Source organism: Pan paniscus, chromosome 3, assembly GCF_029289425.2.
Source record: "Pan paniscus chromosome 3, NHGRI_mPanPan1-v2.0_pri, whole genome shotgun sequence".
Classification (NCBI taxonomy): domain Eukaryota; kingdom Metazoa; phylum Chordata; class Mammalia; order Primates; family Hominidae; genus Pan; species Pan paniscus.
Window position 1 is genome coordinate 54460640 of NC_073252.2, and position 21098 is coordinate 54481737.

Consider the following 21098-nt stretch of genomic DNA (forward strand, 5'->3'; position numbering starts at 1 on the left):
GCAAGCTCCGCCTCCCAGGCTCACGCCATTCTCCGGCCTCAGCCTCCGGAGTAGCTGGGACTACAGGCGCCCGCCACCACGCCCGGAGAATTTTTTAATATTTTTAGTGGAGACGGGGTTTCACCTTGTTAGCCAGGATGATCTCGATCTTCTGACCTCGTGATCCGCCTGCCTTGGCCTCCCAAAGTACTGAGATTACAGGCGTGAGCCACCGCTCCCGGCCCAGAAAATCTATTTTGAGAAACCTAATTTTGAGACTATCTGTCTCTTAGGGCAGACTCACATTGACCAAACTCAGGAGACTGAATGCCAGTTTAGTAAATTGCAAAGAGAGATAATTGTTACGGGGTGAAATATATAAAGTAGAATAACAATAATGTTGGATTTGCAGGAAATCAGATCAGCATGAGGTGTTAGTGAATCAAATACTTAATGTATCAGTTTAAAAGATACTGATGCATCCTTCTTCATAAAAATGATGATATCTTCCCAATGGGCCTGTAATATTTGGAGTTAGGTGGCTGAATGCCCTACATTCATCTCTGTACTAAGGATAGGCTTGCCAGTGGAACCAGTAAGCAAAAAGAACCATTGTCTCTCTCACATTAGAAGCGCATTTGAATGTGTCCTGCCTACATTGCTTCTGTGTCCCTTTATTTTTACACTTTCATGATGAATCAACCCATGTTTAATATAACACATTCTACCTTTAGATGTACAGATACATCCAGGCAGTTTAGAGTCAAGTACTGCTGGCATGAGTGCCATTCTGTGTTTAAGGAAAGAGATTTTAGGCCTGGTGTGGTGGCTCATGCCTGTAATCCTAGCACTTTGTGGGGCCGACGTGGTCTGATCACTTGAGGTCAGGAGTTTGAAACCAGCCTGGCCAACGTGGTGAAACCCCATCTCTACTAAAAATATAAAAAAATTAGCCGGGCGTGGTGGCAGGCACCTGTAATCCCAGCTGCTTGGGAGGCTGAGGCAGGAGAATTGCTTGGACCCAGGAGGCAGAGGTTGCAGTGAGCTGAGATCATGCCACTGCCCTCCAGCCTGGGCAACATGGCGAGACTCTGTCTCAAAAACAACAAAAAAAAGATTTTAAAATCTAGTGTTTCTCCAGGCACGGTGGCTCACACCTGTAATTCCAGCAATTTGGGAGGCCGAGGCGGGTGGATCACCTGAGGTCGGGAGTTTGAGACCAGCCTGGTCAACATGGTGAAACCCCGTCTCTACTAAAAATACAAAATTAGCTGGGCGTGGTGGCACATGCCTGTAATCCCAGCTACTCGGAAGGCTGAGGCAGGAGAATTGCTTGAACCTGGGAGGCAGAGGTTGCGGTAAGCCGAGATTGTGCCATTGCACTCCAGCCTGGGCAACAAGAACGAAACTCCATCTCAAAAAAAAAAAAAAAAGTGGTTCCCTGCTAAGCTTCAGAGCACTTACATATCTCTTTAAACTATAGAAAATGTGAATTTTTATGGGTGGAGAACTGATCTCACTTTAATTTATGAACACTTGTCTCAAGGGAGCATTAGTGTTATTAGTGTTGCCTGGCATACTACTTTTTTTCCAGTCCATTTACTCTTTTTTTTTTTTTGAGACAGAATCTCACTCTGTCACCCATGCTAGAGTGCAGTGGCACGATCTTGGCTCACTGCAACCTCTGCCTCCTGGGTTCAAGCGGTTCTCCTGCCTCAGCCTCTCAAGTAGCTGGGATTACCGGTGTGCACCACCATGCCTGGCTAATTTTTGTATTTTTAGTAGAGATGGGGTTTCGCCATGTTGGCCAGGCTGGTCTTGAACTTTTGGCCTCAAGTGATCGGCCCACCTCGGCCTCCCAAAGTGCTGGGATTACAGGCGTGTGCCACTGTGCCCAGCCTCCATTTACTCTTAAACTCTTCTAGATTGTGATTTCTTACCCTCTTTCTTCTCAAACCCTAGTACCTTTTCTCCAATCCTTACTCCCAGCCCCTAGTTAAATGGAGATAATAATAGCACCTGTCCTTAGGGTTACTGTGAGAATAAAATAAGTTAAAACATGAAAAACATTTAGAATAGTGCCTGACACATAAGTATTCAAGTGTCAGCTATTATTACCATTATTATTAAAGGTATATTTTAAGGTTTTGTTTTCCAGGCAGTTAACATTTCTCTTTTTAATGTAGACAGATAATAACGGTAGTGGCTGGAATAAAACACACAAATATATACATACATACATACATACATATATATAAACACATATATGTACACATAAGGATGAGATGCTTGACTTTAAGAAAATGAAAACATTTATTCTCAAATATATTATTCATTTTTAAATGTATCTATATATGTGAGCACTTGAATTTTTAAAAATATAAATATGATTTTAATCCTTTATGAGCCAGACTGAATAACATATTTAAAAACAAATTTAAGATTGCTGCCCATTGAAGTTTGGCCCAAATAGTACAGAACATTATGAGGTTTGTAGAACCCTAAACGACTTTTTTTACTGAAATTACTAGGTATCATAGTTTATTTAGGTTATATCTAGTATTAAAGACCCATGTCAGAGCCTACCCTTTTCATAGTACTTTCTCTGGCCACCCCAGTCTGCAATGATGGATTTTAGGAAAAATTCAACTCATATCATCTTGGTTATACTTAGAATCTATTGTGTTACTTAAGTTATAAGGTATTAGAGTTGGGAAGAAACATGGTGATCATGCACTTTAGCCCTCTCATTTGTGGGCTGAGAAGATAGACTTAGAAAGACTGAGTTGTCTATGGCTGTACTGAAAACCAGGGACTAGACCCAGGTCTCCCGACTCCCAGTTTAGCTCTTTCTTTTTTTCTTTTTCTTTTTTTTTTGAGATGGAGGCTCGCTCTGTCGCCCAGGATGGAGTGCAGTGGCTCGATTTCGGCTCACTGCAAGCTCCGCCTCCCAGGTTCACGCCATTCTCCCTGCCTCAGCCTCCCGAGTAGCTGGGACTACAGGCGCCTGCCACCACGCCTGGCTAATTTTTTGTATTTTTGGTAGAGATGGGGTTTCACTGTATTAGCCAGGATGTCTCGATCCCCTGACCTCGTGATCCACCCGCCTCGGTCTCCCAAAGTGCTGGGATTACAGGTGTGAGCCACCGCACCCGGCCCCAGTTTAGCTCTTTCTACCACAGCACAGGTGGTCTGAGACTGGACCTGTGTCCTCATCACTGATATCTAGGGTAATAAAGTTGGTAGCCTATACAACGTGCTCAGCAATGGCAGATTGCCATTTAGGATGCTGGTCTTCTGAAAGAGTTAAAACAAATCTACCTTTTTTAGTTTTCAAAATACAATTTGCTTATATTAGAGAATTAGGCCTAATAATGTCTTTTGCCTAGCTGTAGATTTTTAAATATATATATTTTTTATATATCTAATATATATCATATATGATATATATCTATATAATATTTTATATATATATATTTTTTGAGATGGAGTCTCTGTCGCCCAGGCTGGAGTGCAATGGCGCAATCTTGGCTCACTGCAACCTTCCCCCTCCTAGGTTCAAGAGATTCTCCTGCCTGAGCCTCCCAAGTAGCTGGGATTACAGGTGCCTGCCATAGTGCCTGGCTAATTTTTGTATTTTGACTAGGGACTGGGTTTCACCATGTTGGCCAGGCTGGTCTCAAACTCCTGGCCTCATGATCCACCTCCCAACCTCCCAAAGTGCTGGGATTACAGGCGTGAGCCACCGCACCTGGCCAGATTTTTAAATATTATCTGAATATCAGCATCCTGTTTTATTCTTACAAAGCCTCTCCTTTAGAAATTTTAATCACTAATGTTTTTGTTTACTCTTTACATTTCTAATTGCCTGATGAATGTCTATACTTGGGTGCTCAGCATTCCACCCAAAAGTCCAATGATTAAAACTAAACTAATTATTCCATTAAAACTAACTTTCTCTAGGCTTTTCTAATTTTGAAAATGAAACCACCATTCTTTTAAATTCTCAGGTTCAAACAAAATATCTACAAAATATCTACGACTCTTCTAAATTCTATTTCTTTCTTTTCTTTCTTTTTTTTTTTTTTGAGATGGAGTCTCGCTCAGTTGCCCAGGCTGGAATACAGTGGTGCGATCTTGGCTCACTGCAACCTCCACCTCCCGGGTACAAGCAATTCTCCTGCCTCAACCACTCAAGTAGCTGGGATTACAAGCACGTGCCAGCACGCCCAGCTACTTTTTTGTATTTTAGTAGAGACAAGGTTTCACCAAGTTGGCCAGGCTGGTCTTGAACTCCTGACCTCAAGTGATCTGCCTGCCTCGGCCTCCCAAAGTGCTGGGATTACAGGCTTGAGCCACTGCGTGTGGCCTATTGATTTTTGATTTATTGTATTTCTAAACTGTATTTCCTCCTTCCCATTCCTCTGAGCACCAACCTAGGTTAGGCCTTTATCACCTCATACTGGTCCCACTGCTCTTCTTCGTGCCTCTCGTCTTTCTCTCTGATTTAGCTCATTTATGGCCAACATCAATTTTAAACACCACATTGTCTATCACTTCCATGGGTTCCCAGGGTCTTGCCACACTTCCTAGTATGTCAGCTGAGATATTCCGCCTCCACTTCACACAACCTATACTCTAGAAAAAAACGTTTTCTGGCCAGGCGTGGTGGCTCACGCCTGTAATCCTAGCACTTTGGGAGGCCGAGGCAGGTGGATCACCTGAGGTCAGGAGTTTGAGACCATCCTGGCCAACATGGTGAAACCCCGTCTCTACTAAAAGTACAAAAATTAGTTGGGCATGGTGGCAGGCGCCTGTAATCTCAGCTACTCGGGAGGCTGAGACAGGAGAATCGCTTGAACCCAGGAGGCGGAGGTTGCAGTGAGCCGAAATCGCGCCATTGCACTCCAGCCCGGGCAACAAGAGCAAGACGATACCTAAAAAAAAAAAAAAAAAAAAAAGTTTTTGGCCCGGGCGCGGTGGCTCACGCTTGTAATCTCAGCACTTTGGGAGGCCGAGGCGGGCAGATCACGAGGTCAGGAGATCGAGACCATCCTGGCTAACACGGTGAAACGCCGTCTCTACTAAAAATACAAAAAATTAGCTGGGCGTGGTGGCAGGCGCCAGTAGTCCCACCTACTCGGGAGGCTGAGGCAGGAGAATGGCGTGAACCCGGGAGGTGGAGCTTGCAGTGAGCCGAGATCGCGCCACTGCACTCCATCCTGGGTGACAGAGCGAGACTCCGTCTCAAAAAAAATTTTTTTTCCCCACAATCTCTTATCTATCCCCATTTCCATTCTTGCTCTCCTTGTTACATTCACCTGGGCTGCCCTTCTTTCTCTTTATTTATCTAGGTCATACTTAGTATTAAAGACCTATGTTAGAGCCCACCCCTTTCACAAAAATTTTCCCTGACTGCCCCAGCTTCAATGATAGCTTTATTCTCTTAGTCTTGAGAGCAGTACATTAACTGAACAGTTGATTTAGTAATTTGAAAAAATATATTTTATCCAATGTTTTTGATTGTTTAAATAAAATTTCAAGTATAGATGTTCTTTCTTGCCCAACTAGGTCCTAGGTTGTTTAGGGCTAGGAGCAACTTTCTATGCTTTTGTTTGTACTCTTTATAGGGACAACATACAATGCCCTGCACATAGCAGGTGCCCCAAAATAATTAATTTTATTTAACATCCGTCACACTCTGCTTCTTGTCTAGATCATACACAGAGATATAAAACCAGAGAATATATTAGTCTCCCAGTCTGGCGTTGTCAAGCTGTGCGATTTTGGATTTGCGCGAACATTGGCAGCTCCTGGGGAGGTTTATACTGATTATGTGGCAACCCGATGGTACAGAGCTCCAGAACTATTGGTTGGTGATGTCAAGTATGGCAAGTAAGACATCAGTAATGGGGAGGAGTAGATTTTTACTCTTGCTTCTTGCTATAGTGGAATATGTTTATGATATAGTAAATGATCCCTCTAATACTGAAAGGAAGGCTTGAGTTTCAGGGGCTATATAAAGTAACTTGTAATCATTTTTGGTGCTTCCCCTTTAAACATTCCTGTGAAACAAGTATACTTATTTTAGAGGTGGGGAAATTAAGTGGTCTATTTTATACAGTGGGTTGGAAATAGATATATTTATCACTTGTAAAGAGAGGTGAACATTGGTTAAATGTGACATTGTTGGAATGGGGAAGATGGAATACGCAAGGGTGAAGGCAGAAATATAATTAAGTAAAATGTTTTTAAAACATAAATTTTCTTCACAAGGGAATTCTTCAAAGAAGAAAGGGTTGTAACTTTTACTGCTTTTGATTGAAATCTTTCTAAAATATTTTCTACAAGTTCTGTTGTCAGAGCACACTAAACATTATTTATTATTTTCTTGATTACTGAGTTCTTATTTTGCTACCATGTTATAATTTTTGTGCCATTTTATAATTCAGCAATAACCTTAAGCATTTTAAGGTAGTTGTTCCTATGCCAAATGATGCTTGCATATTCTTTGAGTTCTTGTAACGATTTTTAAGATAGTTTCAAAATTTTTATCCCTAGGCTGGGTGCAGTGGCTCATGCCTGTAATCCCAGCACTTTGGGAGGCCCAGGCGGGAGGATCATGAGGTCAGGAGTTCAAGACCAGCCTGACCAACATGGTGAAACCCCATCTCTACTAAAAATACAAAAATTAGCCAGGCATGGTGGCATGCACCTGTAATCCCAGCTACTTGGGAGGTTGGGGCAGGAGAATCGCTTGAACCTGGGAGGCAGAGGTTGCAGTGAGCTGAGATTACGTGACTGCACTCCAGCCTGGGCGACAGAGTGAGATTCTGTCTCAAAAAAAAAAAAAAATTTTATCCCTATCATCCCTCAGTTCTCTTCATTGTTACTGTATTTATCCTTAGCAGCCACCTCCTCTTTCTGGTATGCTGTTTTCAGTGTATGATGGCATAGCATAGATTGGTCAAGCTTGCTAGAGTTATGCGTAAACAAAGAATGAATAGGCTCTAAATGGAGCCTGAGAGTTTTATTTCCAGAATAAAGTATACATAATAACTGTTTTGGCTTTTCAGAAGGCATTTCCCTTTTATGTCACATGATTGAAGTTTCTGGAAAGCTCACTATGTAAAATTGGGAGTTAGAATTTTAATAGGGAAAAATCATTTCATGGGTAATTTAAGGCTTACTATAGGTTGAGTATTCCTTATCCTAAATGCTTGGGACCAGAAGTGTTGCAGATTTCAGATGGGTTTTTTTTTTTTTTGGATTTTGGGATATTTGCATTATACCATTGGAGCATGCCAAATCTGTGAATCTGAAATCTGAAATGCTCTGGTTGGCATTTCCTTTGAGCATCACCTCAGTGCTCAAAAAGTTTTGGGTTTTGGAGCATATTAGGATGCCAGATTTTACACCACATTGCTTTTCTTTCAGGGCTGTTGATGTGTGGGCCATTGGTTGTCTGGTAACTGAAATGTTCATGGGGGAACCCCTATTTCCTGGAGATTCTGATATTGATCAGCTATATCATATTATGATGTGTTTAGGTAAGGTTACACATCTGCATTTTAAATTTTAGACATTTTTCTGCATATTTGTTTGTGCCTGTGTGTTTGTGATTTTTTAAGCTGTTGCATTAAAGATTATATATGTTTTAAGTGAAGGTAGGGAGCATATAGGAAAACTCTGTGTGTGTGTGTGTGTGTGTGTGTGTGTGTGTGTGTGTGTTTTGAGATGGAGTTTCGCTCTCCTTGCCCAGGCTAGAGTGCAATGGCGCAATCTCGGCTCACTGCAACCTCTGCCTCCTGGGTTCAAGCGATTCTCCTGCCTCAGCCTCCCGAGTAGCTGGGATTACAGGCATGTGCCACCATGCCCAGCTAATTTCGTATTTTTAGTAGAGATGGCGTTTCTCCATGTTGGTCAGTCTGGACTCGAACTCCTGACTTCAGGTGATCTGCCCACCTTGGCCTCCCAAAGTGCTAGGATTACAGGCGTGAGCCACCGCGCCCAGCCACGTGTGTGTTTTAATTTATTTTTTCCTTCAGTCTGGCATTGGTCTATCTGATGCATGTTCTTTTTTATTTTTTGAGATGGAGTCTCGTTCTGTCACCAGGCTGGGGTGCAGTGGCAATCTTGGCTCACTGCAACCTCTGACTCCCAGGTTCAAGCGATTCTCCTGCCTCGGCCTCCCAAAATGCTGGGATTGCAGGCGTGAGCCACCGTGCCCGGCCCTGGTGCATGTTCTTAATCACGCTCACATCCCCTTTCCCCTCAAGAGAGAGGAAAAGAGCAGAGGTTGTGCATTTCTCTGTACTTTTACATACCGTTGATTACATGTAGAGAGGATGCAATGATCATTTATTATTCTTGAGTCAGTAAGCATTTGGTGTAATGTGGCTACTGTCCTTACTTTCACATTCAAGAGGGGAGACACAGAGATTTCCAAGGTTGATTTAATCTTGCCACAGATTTGGACTTCTGCTATTAGTGCTTTTGACAGAATTTCAAAGCTGGACTATCAAAATCTTACGTTTGTTGAAATATCAACTTCATGTTTGAAGATGGAGCTTAGAAATGGAAATAATGGGAAAATACTTGGGGGTAATTTAACTATTTGATTTGAAGTTTTCAGATTAGAAATTAAATAAGCAGTACAATAGTTTCTTACAGTGGAATTTTCAGATATATTCTACATTCAACTAGATATTAAAGTTGAGAAAAAAGATTAAAGTGCTCAAATCTGACTTTAAGATAAGCACAAAATCAGTTGACCAAATATTAAATTCTTAATGGGGAGAACTGATTTATCTAGATTAGATCCTGTCCATATGACTATTAATATATTTGTTGTTTTATTCAGCACTTTATGCTTTCTAGTTAGAAACGAAGTGCTGGTACTTATATCTGGAAAGTTATAAAATGTTTTTTACCTGTCCTTTTCCTATGCTCCTTAAGACTGCCATATACCACCACAGTAACAGCATTGTCTTTGGTCAATTTTGCATGTTGAGAGAGCCCCAAACTCCATAAGCTGTGTTCCACTATTTCCTCTACTTCACACCACCTGTCTCTTCACCATTTCTATCATGTTGTATAATAACAGAGATATGTGCTGTTTTCACTTCCAGGTAATCTAATTCCAAGGCATCAGGAGCTTTTTTATAAAAATCCTGTGTTTGCTGGAGTAAGGTTGCCTGAAATCAAGGAAAGAGAACCTCTTGAAAGACGCTATCCTAAGCTCTCTGAAGTGGTGATAGATTTAGCAAAGGTAATCATACTTATTGTTTACACTTTATGACAGGGAATTTATGCACTATCAAGACTTTTTTTTTTTTTTCTTGTCTAGTTGATCTTTTTTTTTTTTTGATGGAGTCTTGCTCTGTCACAGGCTGGAGTGCAGTGGCGCGATCTCGGCTCACTGCAAGCTTCGCCATTCTTCCGCCTCAACCTCTCTAGTAGCTGGGACTACAGGCGCTCGCCACCATGCCTGGCTAATTTTTTGTATTTTTAGTAGAAACGGGGTTTCACTGTGTTAGCCAGGATGGTCTGCATCTCCTGATCTCGTGATCTGCCCGCCTCGGCCTCCCAAAGTGCTGGGATTATAGGCGTGAGCCACCAGCCCTGGCCTCTAGTTGATCTTTTAGGTCAACAATTTCCTCTAATAATTTTAATTTTTGTACATTTAGAAACAATTTAAATAATTTGATGGGGGTAACTTCAGAGAAAAAGGACTGAAAATTTTACCTGTTTTAAAACTCATTAAGAAACCATTTATTGTTATCTAGCATTTTGTAAATGTGAAAACATCCTCATTGAAAAACACATTAAAAACATAAAAACACTGTATGATTTTAACGTTTAACATTTAAAATACAAGCCTTGTTTAAATGGAAAAGAAAATAAAAGTAGGATAAGAAAATAAAAAGGGGCTGGGCACGGTGGCTCACACCTGTAATCCCAGCACTTTGGGAGGCTAAGGCCGGTGGATCACTTGAAGTCAGGAGTTGGAGACCAGCTTGGCCGACATGGCAAAACCCCATCTCTATTAAAAATACAAAAAAATTAGCTGGGCATGGTGGTGCATGTCTGTAATCCCAGCTACTCGGGATGCTGAGACAGGAGAATCACTTGAACCCAGGAGGCAGAGGTTACAGTGAGCTGAGATTGCACCACTGCACTCCATCCTGGGTGACAGAGTGAAACTCTCTCTTTAAATAAATAAATAAATAAAGGATAGAGAAGTAGGAAAATATTAAAATGTAGGGCATAGGATGGCCGGGCATGGTGGCTCATGCCTGTAATCCCAGCAGTTTGGGAGGCCGAGGCAGGTGGATCATGAGGTCAGGAGTTCAAGACCATCCTGGCCAAGATGGTGAAACCCCATCTCTACTAAAAATACAAAAATTAGCTGGGCGTGGTGGCACGTGCCTGTAACCCCAGCTACTCGGGAAGGTGAGGCAGAGAATTGCTTGAACCTGGGAGGTGGAGGTTTCAGTGAGGTGAGATTACGCCACTGCACTCCAGCCTGGGCAACAGAGTGAGACTCCATGTCAAAAAAACAAACAAACAACAACAACAACAAAAAACAAAATGTAGGGCATAGGATCATGATCTGTATGATATTGTCATAAGGGTTTTTGCTTAGCCACTGTATTGGCTGCAGCCAGTTTACAAATGGCCAATACTTTTTTGTTGTATTTGATTAAGGAAGATGTTAGAGAGGTTTTCATTCTATCAAGTGAGAATCAACTCTAAAAGTTGACCTTTTTGGGGAATTTTTAGCTCAAAAAGTTCTCATCAGTTAAGATTGTTTAAATATTGATAAAATAGGTACCTCTAAAACACTAGGCTGTAAGATTTACCCATTTTTTTTGTTTTTTAATTCTTTAACTCATGACGTTTAATAAGCTTATAACTAATTATAACAAGTTCTTAGAATAATACATTTCCAGTTTTTTACATAATCTTCTAGCAGATGCAAATATTTTTAATTGGTACAAGCTTTGTGATCTATCTGTAAGGAGATATAAAGGGAATAAAGGTAAAACTATTGTCCAACTTGTGTACCTTAATCATACCTTAAAGAATCATATAAAACTTCTAAAACATTTTATTATGGAAAATTTCAAACGGAAAAGAAAATAGAAAGAATAGTTGTTTAACAAACCTTCATGTACTTATCATCTAGTTTCCACAATTATCAACCTTTTGATAATCTTGTTTAATTTATCTACACTCTTTAACTTTTTTTGGAGGATTTTGAAGCAAATCCCAGACGTATTATTTTACTCATAAGTAGCACAGTTATGCAGAGAACTTTTCTTGTTCATTTAAAGCTACTTATTGAGTCCCTTCTATTTTTACTGGCATGTTAGGGGTTTTAATGAATCAGAACAAGACTTTGCAATAAAATAAAATAATCTTTGTAAAGCATCTAGCATAGTGATAAGCACAGGATAAATCATTTCCTTTCCATTTTGTAATAGCCTTAAGTTTTAAAAATTCCAAATAATTTCTTACTATCATAAAATATCTAATTGATGTTTAAAGTTTCATTAATTTTCACAAAATTTATTTCATTTCATAGTTTGAATTAGGATCTAAATGAAGACTATAGATTGCAATTGGTCGATATATTTTTAAAACTTTATTTATAAGCTTCTCTTCATCTCTTTCTTTTTTGTTTAAACCTTGCAATTTATTTGTTGAAGAAACTAAGTTGTTTGTCCTTAGAATTTTCTACATAATGCAGTATACATGTTCTTCTGTGTCCTGTATTTCTTATAAACTCACAGTAGAGCTAGAGCTCGATCAGAATCAGGTTGATTCTTTGGCAAAACTACTTCATAGGAGGTTTCTGTATTTCCATATAGAGACACTGAATGTTTGGTGGTCTTTTTGTGATACTAGCAACCACTGATGGTCATTGTCTAGATTTGTGCTTTATTCTTTATCCTTGATTATAGATGTGTAAAATTCATTGGCGGGCAAGTGTGGTGGCTCGCGCTGGTAATCCCAGCATTTTGGAAAGCTGAGGAGGGTGGATAGCTTGAGCTCAGAGTTCGAGACCAGCCTGGGCAACATGGCGAAACGCTGTCTCTACAAAAAATACAAAAATTAGCTGGGTGTGGTGGTGTGCACCTGTGGTCCCAGCTACTCAGGAGACTGAGATGGAAGGATCACCTGAGCCTAGACAGGTCAAGGCTGCGGTTAAGTAGTGATCACACCACTGCACTCTAGCCTGGGCAACAGAGTGAGACCCTGTCTTAAAAAAAAAAATCGTTGACTATAAAGAGGATTTTTTTTCTATATTTATAAATTTAAATGTAGGTAGTTTTTCTTGATATGAACTCTAAGTGTTCTTAATTTTTCAGAAATGCTTACATATTGACCCCGACAAAAGACCCTTCTGTGCTGAGCTCCTGCACCATGATTTCTTTCAAATGGATGGATTTGCTGAGAGGTATAGTACTTACCCATGTTTTTCAGGCCATACCAACCTAGGGTTAAAGTAAGTCTTCCACAATAGTCACAAATAGCACTTCTCTTATTTCTGTTCCCACCTACTTTGCAGGATCTCAGATATCTACCACTCTACCCCCATATTCCCTTAGCATTACTGCAGCTCCTAGGGGTGGTCTCCTACATTTACTAAATTAGTGCTCTTGGTTTTCATGAAGCGGTCATTTTATGCTCTTCTTTCTGTCTCCCTGTGGTGACATCTACCAGTCAGATCATTGATTTCTATGTTGCTACCAACTGTGTGATGCCATCATCTTAGATACTGATGTAGTTACAAAAGTGCCATCTCCTATTGCTGCCAAACTCATACCACACCAAGTCCTTTGATACTGCTGACACTGCTGATGTGTTGGAGACCTTGATATGCCAAACCTGTGGGTGCCAGAGTTGCTGGCATGGTCTTCTGTGCTGCTCAAGCTGCTGGCAACAGTGCAGCTGACGAAACAAAGAATAGTGAGATGAGTGGCAGTAACACGTAGCTTAATAAAAGGTAGCTAGGTTTTCCTATTTGCTTTTGTACTCAATTAGTTGTGATATGTTGTTTTTGTGGAAGTATATGAAGAAACTCTGGCCTCACGTAAGTGGATAATTGTGGGTATTCTTTGATTCTATACCAAAACTCTGATACCATAGCAAAACTTGACAGTGGTAGTTTCTTTCTTTTTTTTTTTTTTTGGGATGGAGTTTTGCTCTTGTTGCCCAGGCTGGAGTGCAGTGGTGCGATCTTGGCTCACTGCAACCTCTACCTCCTTGGTTCAAGCGATTCTCTTGCCTCAGCCTCCCGAGTAGCTGGGATTACAGGCATGTGCCACCACAACCGGCTAATTTTATATTTTTAGTAGAGATGGGGTTTCTCTGTGTTGGTCAGGCTGGTCTTGAACTCCCGACCTCAGGTGATCTGCCCACCTGGGCCTCCTAAAGTGCTGGGATTACAGGCATGAGCCACCGTGCCTGGCCCAGTGGTAGTTTCTTAAAGGCTGGTTGCATTGTGGAATGTGAAACCATATCATTGAGTTTTTCTTCCTTTGTTAAATTAAAATCCATTCCTCTGTCTTGCCTTTTTAATGGATCTTTTACCCATGCATGCTTTTGTAATATCATGCTTTAGTCATTTGGAAAATATTAGTTTGCTGAGTTAAGCAGATCTTAAAAATATTGATATATTTCTTGTACAGCATCAAAAATTACATTCTATCTCATAAAAGTTTGTGAGTTTTGGGAAGCTGCTAAGCTCACAGTGGTGGATACAAGTTTAACAGAATTGTAATTTTTGCATAAAATTTTGAATTTTATCATTAACACAATAATTTCTGTTTTCCTTGAAGTGACAAGATCACTTTATTTGTTAAAAGAAAATGTTTCCCATAGACCCAAAGTCTTAATAACCATAGTTTTTCTGTCAGTCTTTCTTTCAAGTAAAAATATCTAGTTTAGTTTGTATCACAAATAATTATGCAAGCATTTTTCTTAAGACAACCATAGTGTTTCGGTTTGTAGCAGAGGTGCTTTACGTATATTCTCATTTTGTCACACAGACCATAAAAAAAAGGATGCGTTTAAGAGTTTGGCTTTAATGAAGTTAATACCTTTTTGCTGATTCATCAGAGACATTCTTAAGCAAGACTGCCTTTTTTTTTTTAAAAAAAAAAAAAGCAACTGAGAATGTGTGGTTATCAAGAAAGTAATGACTGCTAGTACATTTTGGTTTTGCTGCTTTTCTTCTTGGTAAGGTGTCAGCAGTTTTATCCACCACTGCTTTCACGTTAACCTGGTGAGAAAGACAAACATCTTTATGTTAAAATAATAGCATTGACTTTGTGAACCTTCTGAATGTTCTTAGGGATCCCCAAAGATCTACACACCACCCTTTCCAAACTGCTGATCTAGGCCAGGATTTTTCTCATTTTTAATAACTTAGACTAGTTTAACATTCAATTTTTAAAAAATAAATATCTTGAAAGTCAATTTTTTTGTAGGTTTATCCATGTCTTACAATTTTATTTTATTATATTTTTATGTAGGTTTTCCCAAGAACTACAGTTAAAAGTACAGAAAGATGCCAGAAATGTTTCTTTATCTAAAAAATCCCAAAACAGAAAGAAGGAAAAAGAAAAAGATGATTCCTTAGTTGAAGAAAGAAAAACACTTGTGGTACAGGTAAATGTTCATGTTTCACATTTTAGATTTAATATACTTATTTTTTAAAATTTTTTGAAAAAAATGTGATTTTGAAAAAAGTTTTCTGAGCAGTGAGCAAATTGTTAACTTTTAGTTTAGTTGTAAAAATGTATCTTCTCAATAGATATTACCTGTTTAGAAAACTTAACATATCATGTTTTGAGTACCTGTTATGTGCCAGACTGTGCAACAGTGCTTAAATCACATTCATCCAAGAACATCTAGATATGTGTTTTCATGCACACGTATACACACAGACACATGGAACAAACAACCCTCACTCCACTTATCTTTCTTAAAGGATATAAGTGAAAAATATTGTCTGTAGAAATTTATATGAAGTAAAAATTTGAAAAGTGAGATTCGGATACTTAACTTAGGTTTGCTTTTCCTGGTGAACTACCCAGGATCTGTTCTTGATAAGGTAATTCAAATCCACCACCAATCCACTTATATCAGGTACACCAAAAGAAGAAAGAGTTATCAGTTTTGTGTTCCCTGACTCTGAATATGTAAGAACAAAAGTGGAATTCTTGATTCCTCTTCCATGAGTTTTTCCACTGATGTGTGTGTATGTGTGTGTGTGTGTCTGAGTGAGCTGTGTGAATTGCATTTCCATTCTTTTTGTATTTTCCCAATAACTATCTGAATAAGAATCTGGCTTTAATTTTAATCCCCTAGGAAGAATAAAGAAAACAGTTTCAAAAAGGTGATACTTATGATATTCTGCTCTAGTTGACAAGTACTTTATAAGAAGAGGTAAATTTTCATTCTCTTCAGATCATTAACCTTATTAATATTTTTATTAATGATCAGGATACCAATGCTGATCCCAAAATTAAGGATTGTAAACTATTTAAAATAAAAGGCTCAAAAATTGATGGAGAAAAAGCTGAAAAAGGCAATAGAGCTTCAAATGCCAGCTGTCTCCATGACAGTAGGACAAGCCACAACAAAATAGTGCCTTCAACAAGCCTCAAAGACTGCAGCAATGTCAGCGTGGACCACACAAGGAATCCAAGCGTGGCAATTCCCCCACTTACACACAATCTTTCTGCAGTTGCTCCCAGCATTAATTCTGGAATGGGGACTGCGACTATACCAATTCAGGGTTACAGGTATGAATAGCAAAATAAGATCAAAAAAGTGTTTAAGGACATATTTGCAAGTTGCAAGGGTTTGTCAATTCATCCACATTGTTTTTATTCTCAGAATTCTGGATGCTATTCATTCGTGTCAGGTAGCTGTTTCAAAAGACTTTTTGGCTGTGTGATGAAGATTATTAGCATTTGACCAAAACAATTCACCAAAGTCCTGAGAAAGTAGGGTTTTATTGCTTAAGGTGAAGAGAATCTACAGCTATATAGTCTAATAATGTGAAAGCAGGTTGTCATACTAAAAGAGATAATTTTTGAGTGGCTGCTGCTGCATGGTGTGACTGTGAGCCTATAGTAGCATAAGGAAGCTCCATTTGGGAATTTTGCTGAAAGGAGGGTAATGTATTTGGTAGGAGTTGGGGGCTGCTGGGAGGCATGAGGGTAGTGTTAAAGAATAGGATGTTTCACCAGATTTATGTGCATTGTATATTTGAGAATAGACATTACATTCTGGTTAAACTGCTTGTTAGTTGGTACTGTGTCATTTGGTTTTGTGCTTGAAAAAATAATTATTGCTGGTTCTAACTTAAAAACTTTTTTTTTTTGTCGTTACAGAGTGGATGAGAAAACTAAGAAGTGTTCTATTCCATTTGTTAAACCGAACAGACATTCCCCATCAGGCATTTATAACATTAATGTGACCACATTAGTAAGTAAGCAGTTCTCAGTAGTAGAAGAGCAAACACCAGTCAGCTCTAGACTTTTATTAAAATTAAATATGATAGTGAAGAATTGAGAATTTTGTTTGGATACACATAAAGTGAAACCTTAATTGTGCATATATTATCCCAACCCATCATAGTCATAAACGTGAAATTCTGAAAGTTTAATTAAGTTTTATGAGTCTGAAAACTCCTTCCTTCCTTCCTTCCTTCCTTCCTTCTTTCCTTCCTTCCTTCCTCTCTTTCTTTTTCTTTGCTTTTTTTTTTCATGGAGTCTTGCTCTGTCACCCAGGCTACAGTGCAGTGGTGCAATCTTGGCTCACTGTAACCTCCACCTCCTGGGTTCAAGTGATTCTCCTGCCTCAGCCTCCTGAGTAGCTGGGATTACAGGTGCCTGCCACCACACCCAGCTAATTTTTTATTTTTAGTAGAGACAGGGTTTCACCATCTTGGCCAGGCTGGTCTTGAACTCCTGACCTCGTGATCCACCTGCCTTGGCCTCCCAAAGTGCTGGGATTACAGGTGTGAGCCATCTGTGCCTGGCTTGTTTTATTTTTTCTTTAGTAACATAGTAAATTTTCTCAACTTGATGATTGCTGGTCAGTTCTTTTTTAGAGTAGATGAAAAGATAAATTGTCTTATCTCACCCACACCCGATTTTTGGTGGCTGTATTCTATTGGCTGGGGACAGTAGCACACATCTATAATCCCAGCACTTTGGGAGGCCGAGGTGGGAGGATAGTTTGAGCCCAGGAGTTTGAGACAAGCTTGAGCAACATAGCAAGATCCTGTCTCTACAAAAAATTTTTTAAAAAGTTAGCTGGGTATGGTGGCACATGACTGTAGTCCTAGCTACTTGGGAGGCTAAGATGGGTGGGTTGCTTGAGCCTGGAAAGTTGAGGCTACAGTGGTAAGCTGTGGCTGTAATTGTGCCCCAGCACCTCAGCCTGGGTGACAGACCAAGACCCTGTCTCAAAAAAAAAAAAAAAAGAAGAAAGATACGATTCTATTTATTTATATAATAAATATTTATCAATCGTTATGTGTGAGACACTGGAAATAAATAAGTCAATCTTTCTTTTCAAGGACTTCATGATCTAGAGGATCAGCAAATTAAAGCATAGTATCATATTGTATTTAGACAGAGCACAGGAAGGACCATTATTATTCTCAGCATGGCCTCCAGAATGTTTCTCTTTTGAAGTTAGGTGAAACCCTCATCATTCTTCTGCTAAACTTCCTCCATTAGCTTCTTATCTCTGAGGAAAGGCCAAAGTCCTTATAGGGTCTATAAGTGCCTGCAGGATTGACTCCAACCAACCCTCTATCCCATCTCCACCTACTCTTTCTCCATCAATCTGTTCTACCACACTGATTTCCTTGTTATTCCTGGAACATAGTCAGACATACTCCCACCTTGAGGCTTTTGCACTTGCTATTTCTTTTGCTTTGGAACATTCTTCCCCCAGATAACCCAATGGATTTGCTTTTTCTCTTCTTAGCTCACATGAAACCTTATTGTGAAGTCTTGTAACTCATTATGCCTCCCTTTATGTTCGATGCCTTCTCCTTGCTTATATTTTTTCCATTGCATTTACCTGACATCGTCTATATACTCTTATTTATATATTGTCTGTCTCCCCCAGCTAGAACGTAAGATTCCAAGGCAGAGATTTGTGCTTTTGTTTTCCTCACTGTACTTTTCCTTCCTATGCAAGTAGAAAAAATAATTTTTTTTTTTTTTCGAGTCAGAATCTCACTCTGTCGCCCAGGCTGGAGTGCAGTGGCGTGATCTCGGCTCACTGCAACCTCCGCCTCCCAGATTTGAGCGATTCTCCTGCCTCAACCTCCCGAGTAGCTGGGATTACAGGCACCTGCCACCACACCCAGCTAATTTTTGTATTTTTAGTAGAGGCGGGGTTTCTCCATGTCGGCCAGGCTGGTTTCGAACTCCTGACCTCAGGTGATCTGCCCACCTTGGCCTACCAAAATGCTGGGATTACAGGCGTGAGCCACCAGGGCTGGCCTAAAATTTAAAAATGAGTTCAAACTACCAGATTAATATATTCAAAGAGTGAAAATAAAACACATAATAAATATTTATAATAATACATTTATTCACACCTTAGAATGGGGGTATAAAACATGGGAGAGAGGTATTGTCCTTTAACCTACAAGTTGAAGAAAGTCTAGGCTTATCTCTGCTTGCATTAATTTTCATTAAGGAAAGACTCCATACTGAATGAATGACTGCTTTTCACAACAAAGGGAGGTATGGATGTATTCCCAAAGGAATATTCCTTGTGTGTGTGTGTTTGTGTGTGTGTGAGACAAATTTCCCTCTCTACTTCTCTCACTATCTTCAGAGCTGAAAAATACAGCCTTTTCATCTCTCTCATGATTTGGACACTGTATTTGTTTTTCTTTTAATTATTCTTAGTTTATAATTTCTGTGCCAATAGTACTTTCTTTTTTGGTTTCTTTGTGGATATTTGTGTTTTAAAACCCTGATTTGCTTTGGAAGATTATTTTAATCAGGAAGGCTTTTCAAAATAGCTGGTTCAATACCATTTTGCCAGAACTGATATCAACCTGCTTTCAGGTATTGCATAATCAATGCTGGCTGATAATTTTAGATCTGATTTATTCTTCTTTGGAAGAGGTAATTTATTCTTCTTTGGAAGAGGTAATCAAGAGAGGAGGTGAAGATTAGGAGGGTGAAGACCCAGTGGAGTCTTTTCTTAACGAAAATTAATGCAAGCAGAGCTAAGCCTAGACTTTCTTCAACTTGTATGTTAAAGATCAATACCTCTCTCCCATGCTTTATGCCCTCATTCTGATGTGTGAATAAATATATTATATATTATATATGTTTTATTTTCACTCTTTGAATATGTTAATCTGGTAGTTTAAACTCATTTTTAAATTTTATTTTTTGTACTTGCATATAGTTTTCTTTAACTATTTTATTTTATAACCAACTTGAACCAATAGCCTTAGCGCTTGTTCTATGAAAAGAGTAAGCAGAAACATCCAAAAGAAAGAAACTCAAAAGCTCACTGCAGGACTCTTGAAGACTTTCTGGTAGCCAGAATGGCATAACTCACAGAATATTAAGTTTGAGGCATCAAGGAACCTCCATAACTTAATGTCATTATACATATGTTTGTGTGTATGTAGCTCATTATACATACATATGAATACAGGCTTTCTGTGATTCTCGAATGAAAAATATTGGAAAAGTGTCAAATTCATAAGGATGCAGAATTGAAGTGCTGCTGCTATTCCTCACTATTTTTTTCTGACTTTATCAACTGTGAATTAATAGTACTAAGAAAGATCAGGAAAATAATTGAAGTTATAATTCTTTACTTAATAAATTGTATTGCTAGGAAGATAGTATTATATTCTAATTCTGAGGAGCAAGACAAGGACATATATAGAAAAATGAACAACAAAATTATATTGGGAAAGTGAAAAATAAGCTAGGGGGAGATATGATATACATGTGAAGATAAACTGTTCAAAATTTATGAAGACAACAGCAACTATTTGCTGAAAAGCCTAGAAAGTGTTGTAAGGCCCGACCTTGCTGGCCTGAAGAACCAGGGCATCAATGCCCATCTTTTAACCTTTTACTACTTGCTGGGACTTACACACTGATATGGCAAAGGGAGAAGGAGAAACTCATAGCACTCAAGTTATCTACTTGTTAGCAATTTTAATGAATTTAATGAGGAAGACATTTGAAATAATTGGATGAAATTTTTTTGTATTATTAATGTCCTTCAAATTTTTTATTATAGACCTTCAATTTCACAAATTTTAGGATATGAACATAGGAGTTACAGAAGAAGGAAAGCCTAGCTAACCTTGAAACTAATTCTTTTTTGTTGACTATGTTGATGATATTAGGTCTCTAGTGAAAAAAACCTCTTTTGGGCAAGTAAGAAAAGAAGAGAATACTCCAGGACAGATGTCCGTTTGCCTGAACTAAACTATAATCATCTCCCTGAACTAAGAGCACTGGGAGGCATAGGTGTGTTGATAATGCTTTTACTTTGTATAGTCTGTTTAGATTATTTAAAATGTATGTTAGACAGAATTTAAAAATAAAAATTCATACTAACTTTACATATTTAAGTATGTAAATACCTGTTATAATAAGTACATACTGAGGAACAAGTAGAGAATGTGAAAAACTAAAAACTAACAAAATGTCTAATATTTTCACTGTGTTTATGGTCATTTCTATCTAGCTCGAAATTCCAGGCTAACAAAGAAAGAGAGCAAAATTCTTTCAGAATCTCGAATTCCTTCTCTGGCTGCTATTGACCTGCACACCCCCAGTATTACATTACATCAGGTACAGAAATACTCCTTATAGGATGGACAGAACTCGGGTCTCTCTCTTACTTACTAGTAAAGTATTTTAGGGAGAGTTTGCTCTTAAGAATTGTGCAGGTTTATTGGTGGGATCTATAACATTTTGCTTGCAAATTTTGTTTGATTCATTGCACTTAGTACCTTTATTACATATATATTTACATAAACATTTCCTAACTTCCCATAATACTTTCTTTTTTAAGAGACATGG

At 38.9% G+C, this 21098-nt stretch overlaps 1 protein-coding gene across 5 annotated transcripts in view; it reads left to right on the forward strand.

Annotated features, from left to right (window-relative positions):
• Positions 1–21098, forward strand: part of CDKL2 (cyclin dependent kinase like 2) — a 53188-nt gene that overhangs the window by 17655 nt on the left and 14435 nt on the right. For 3 of the 5 annotated variants that reach the window (XM_055111422.2, XM_034958657.3, XM_063603787.1), the window contains exons 4-12: positions 5696–5874; positions 7417–7529; positions 9111–9250; positions 12357–12445; positions 14526–14661; positions 15499–15800; positions 16395–16488; positions 20417–20540; positions 20761–20867. In XM_055111422.2, the coding sequence (XP_054967397.1) occupies positions 5696–5874; positions 7417–7529; positions 9111–9250; positions 12357–12445; positions 14526–14661; positions 15499–15800; positions 16395–16488; positions 20417–20540; positions 20761–20867 (1284 nt within the window). The remainder of the gene's footprint in view (positions 1–5695; positions 5875–7416; positions 7530–9110; positions 9251–12356; positions 12446–14525; positions 14662–15498; positions 15801–16394; positions 16489–20416; positions 20541–20760; positions 20868–21098) is intronic. The other 2 variants (XM_034958659.3, XM_034958660.3) reach the window with 1 other exon arrangement.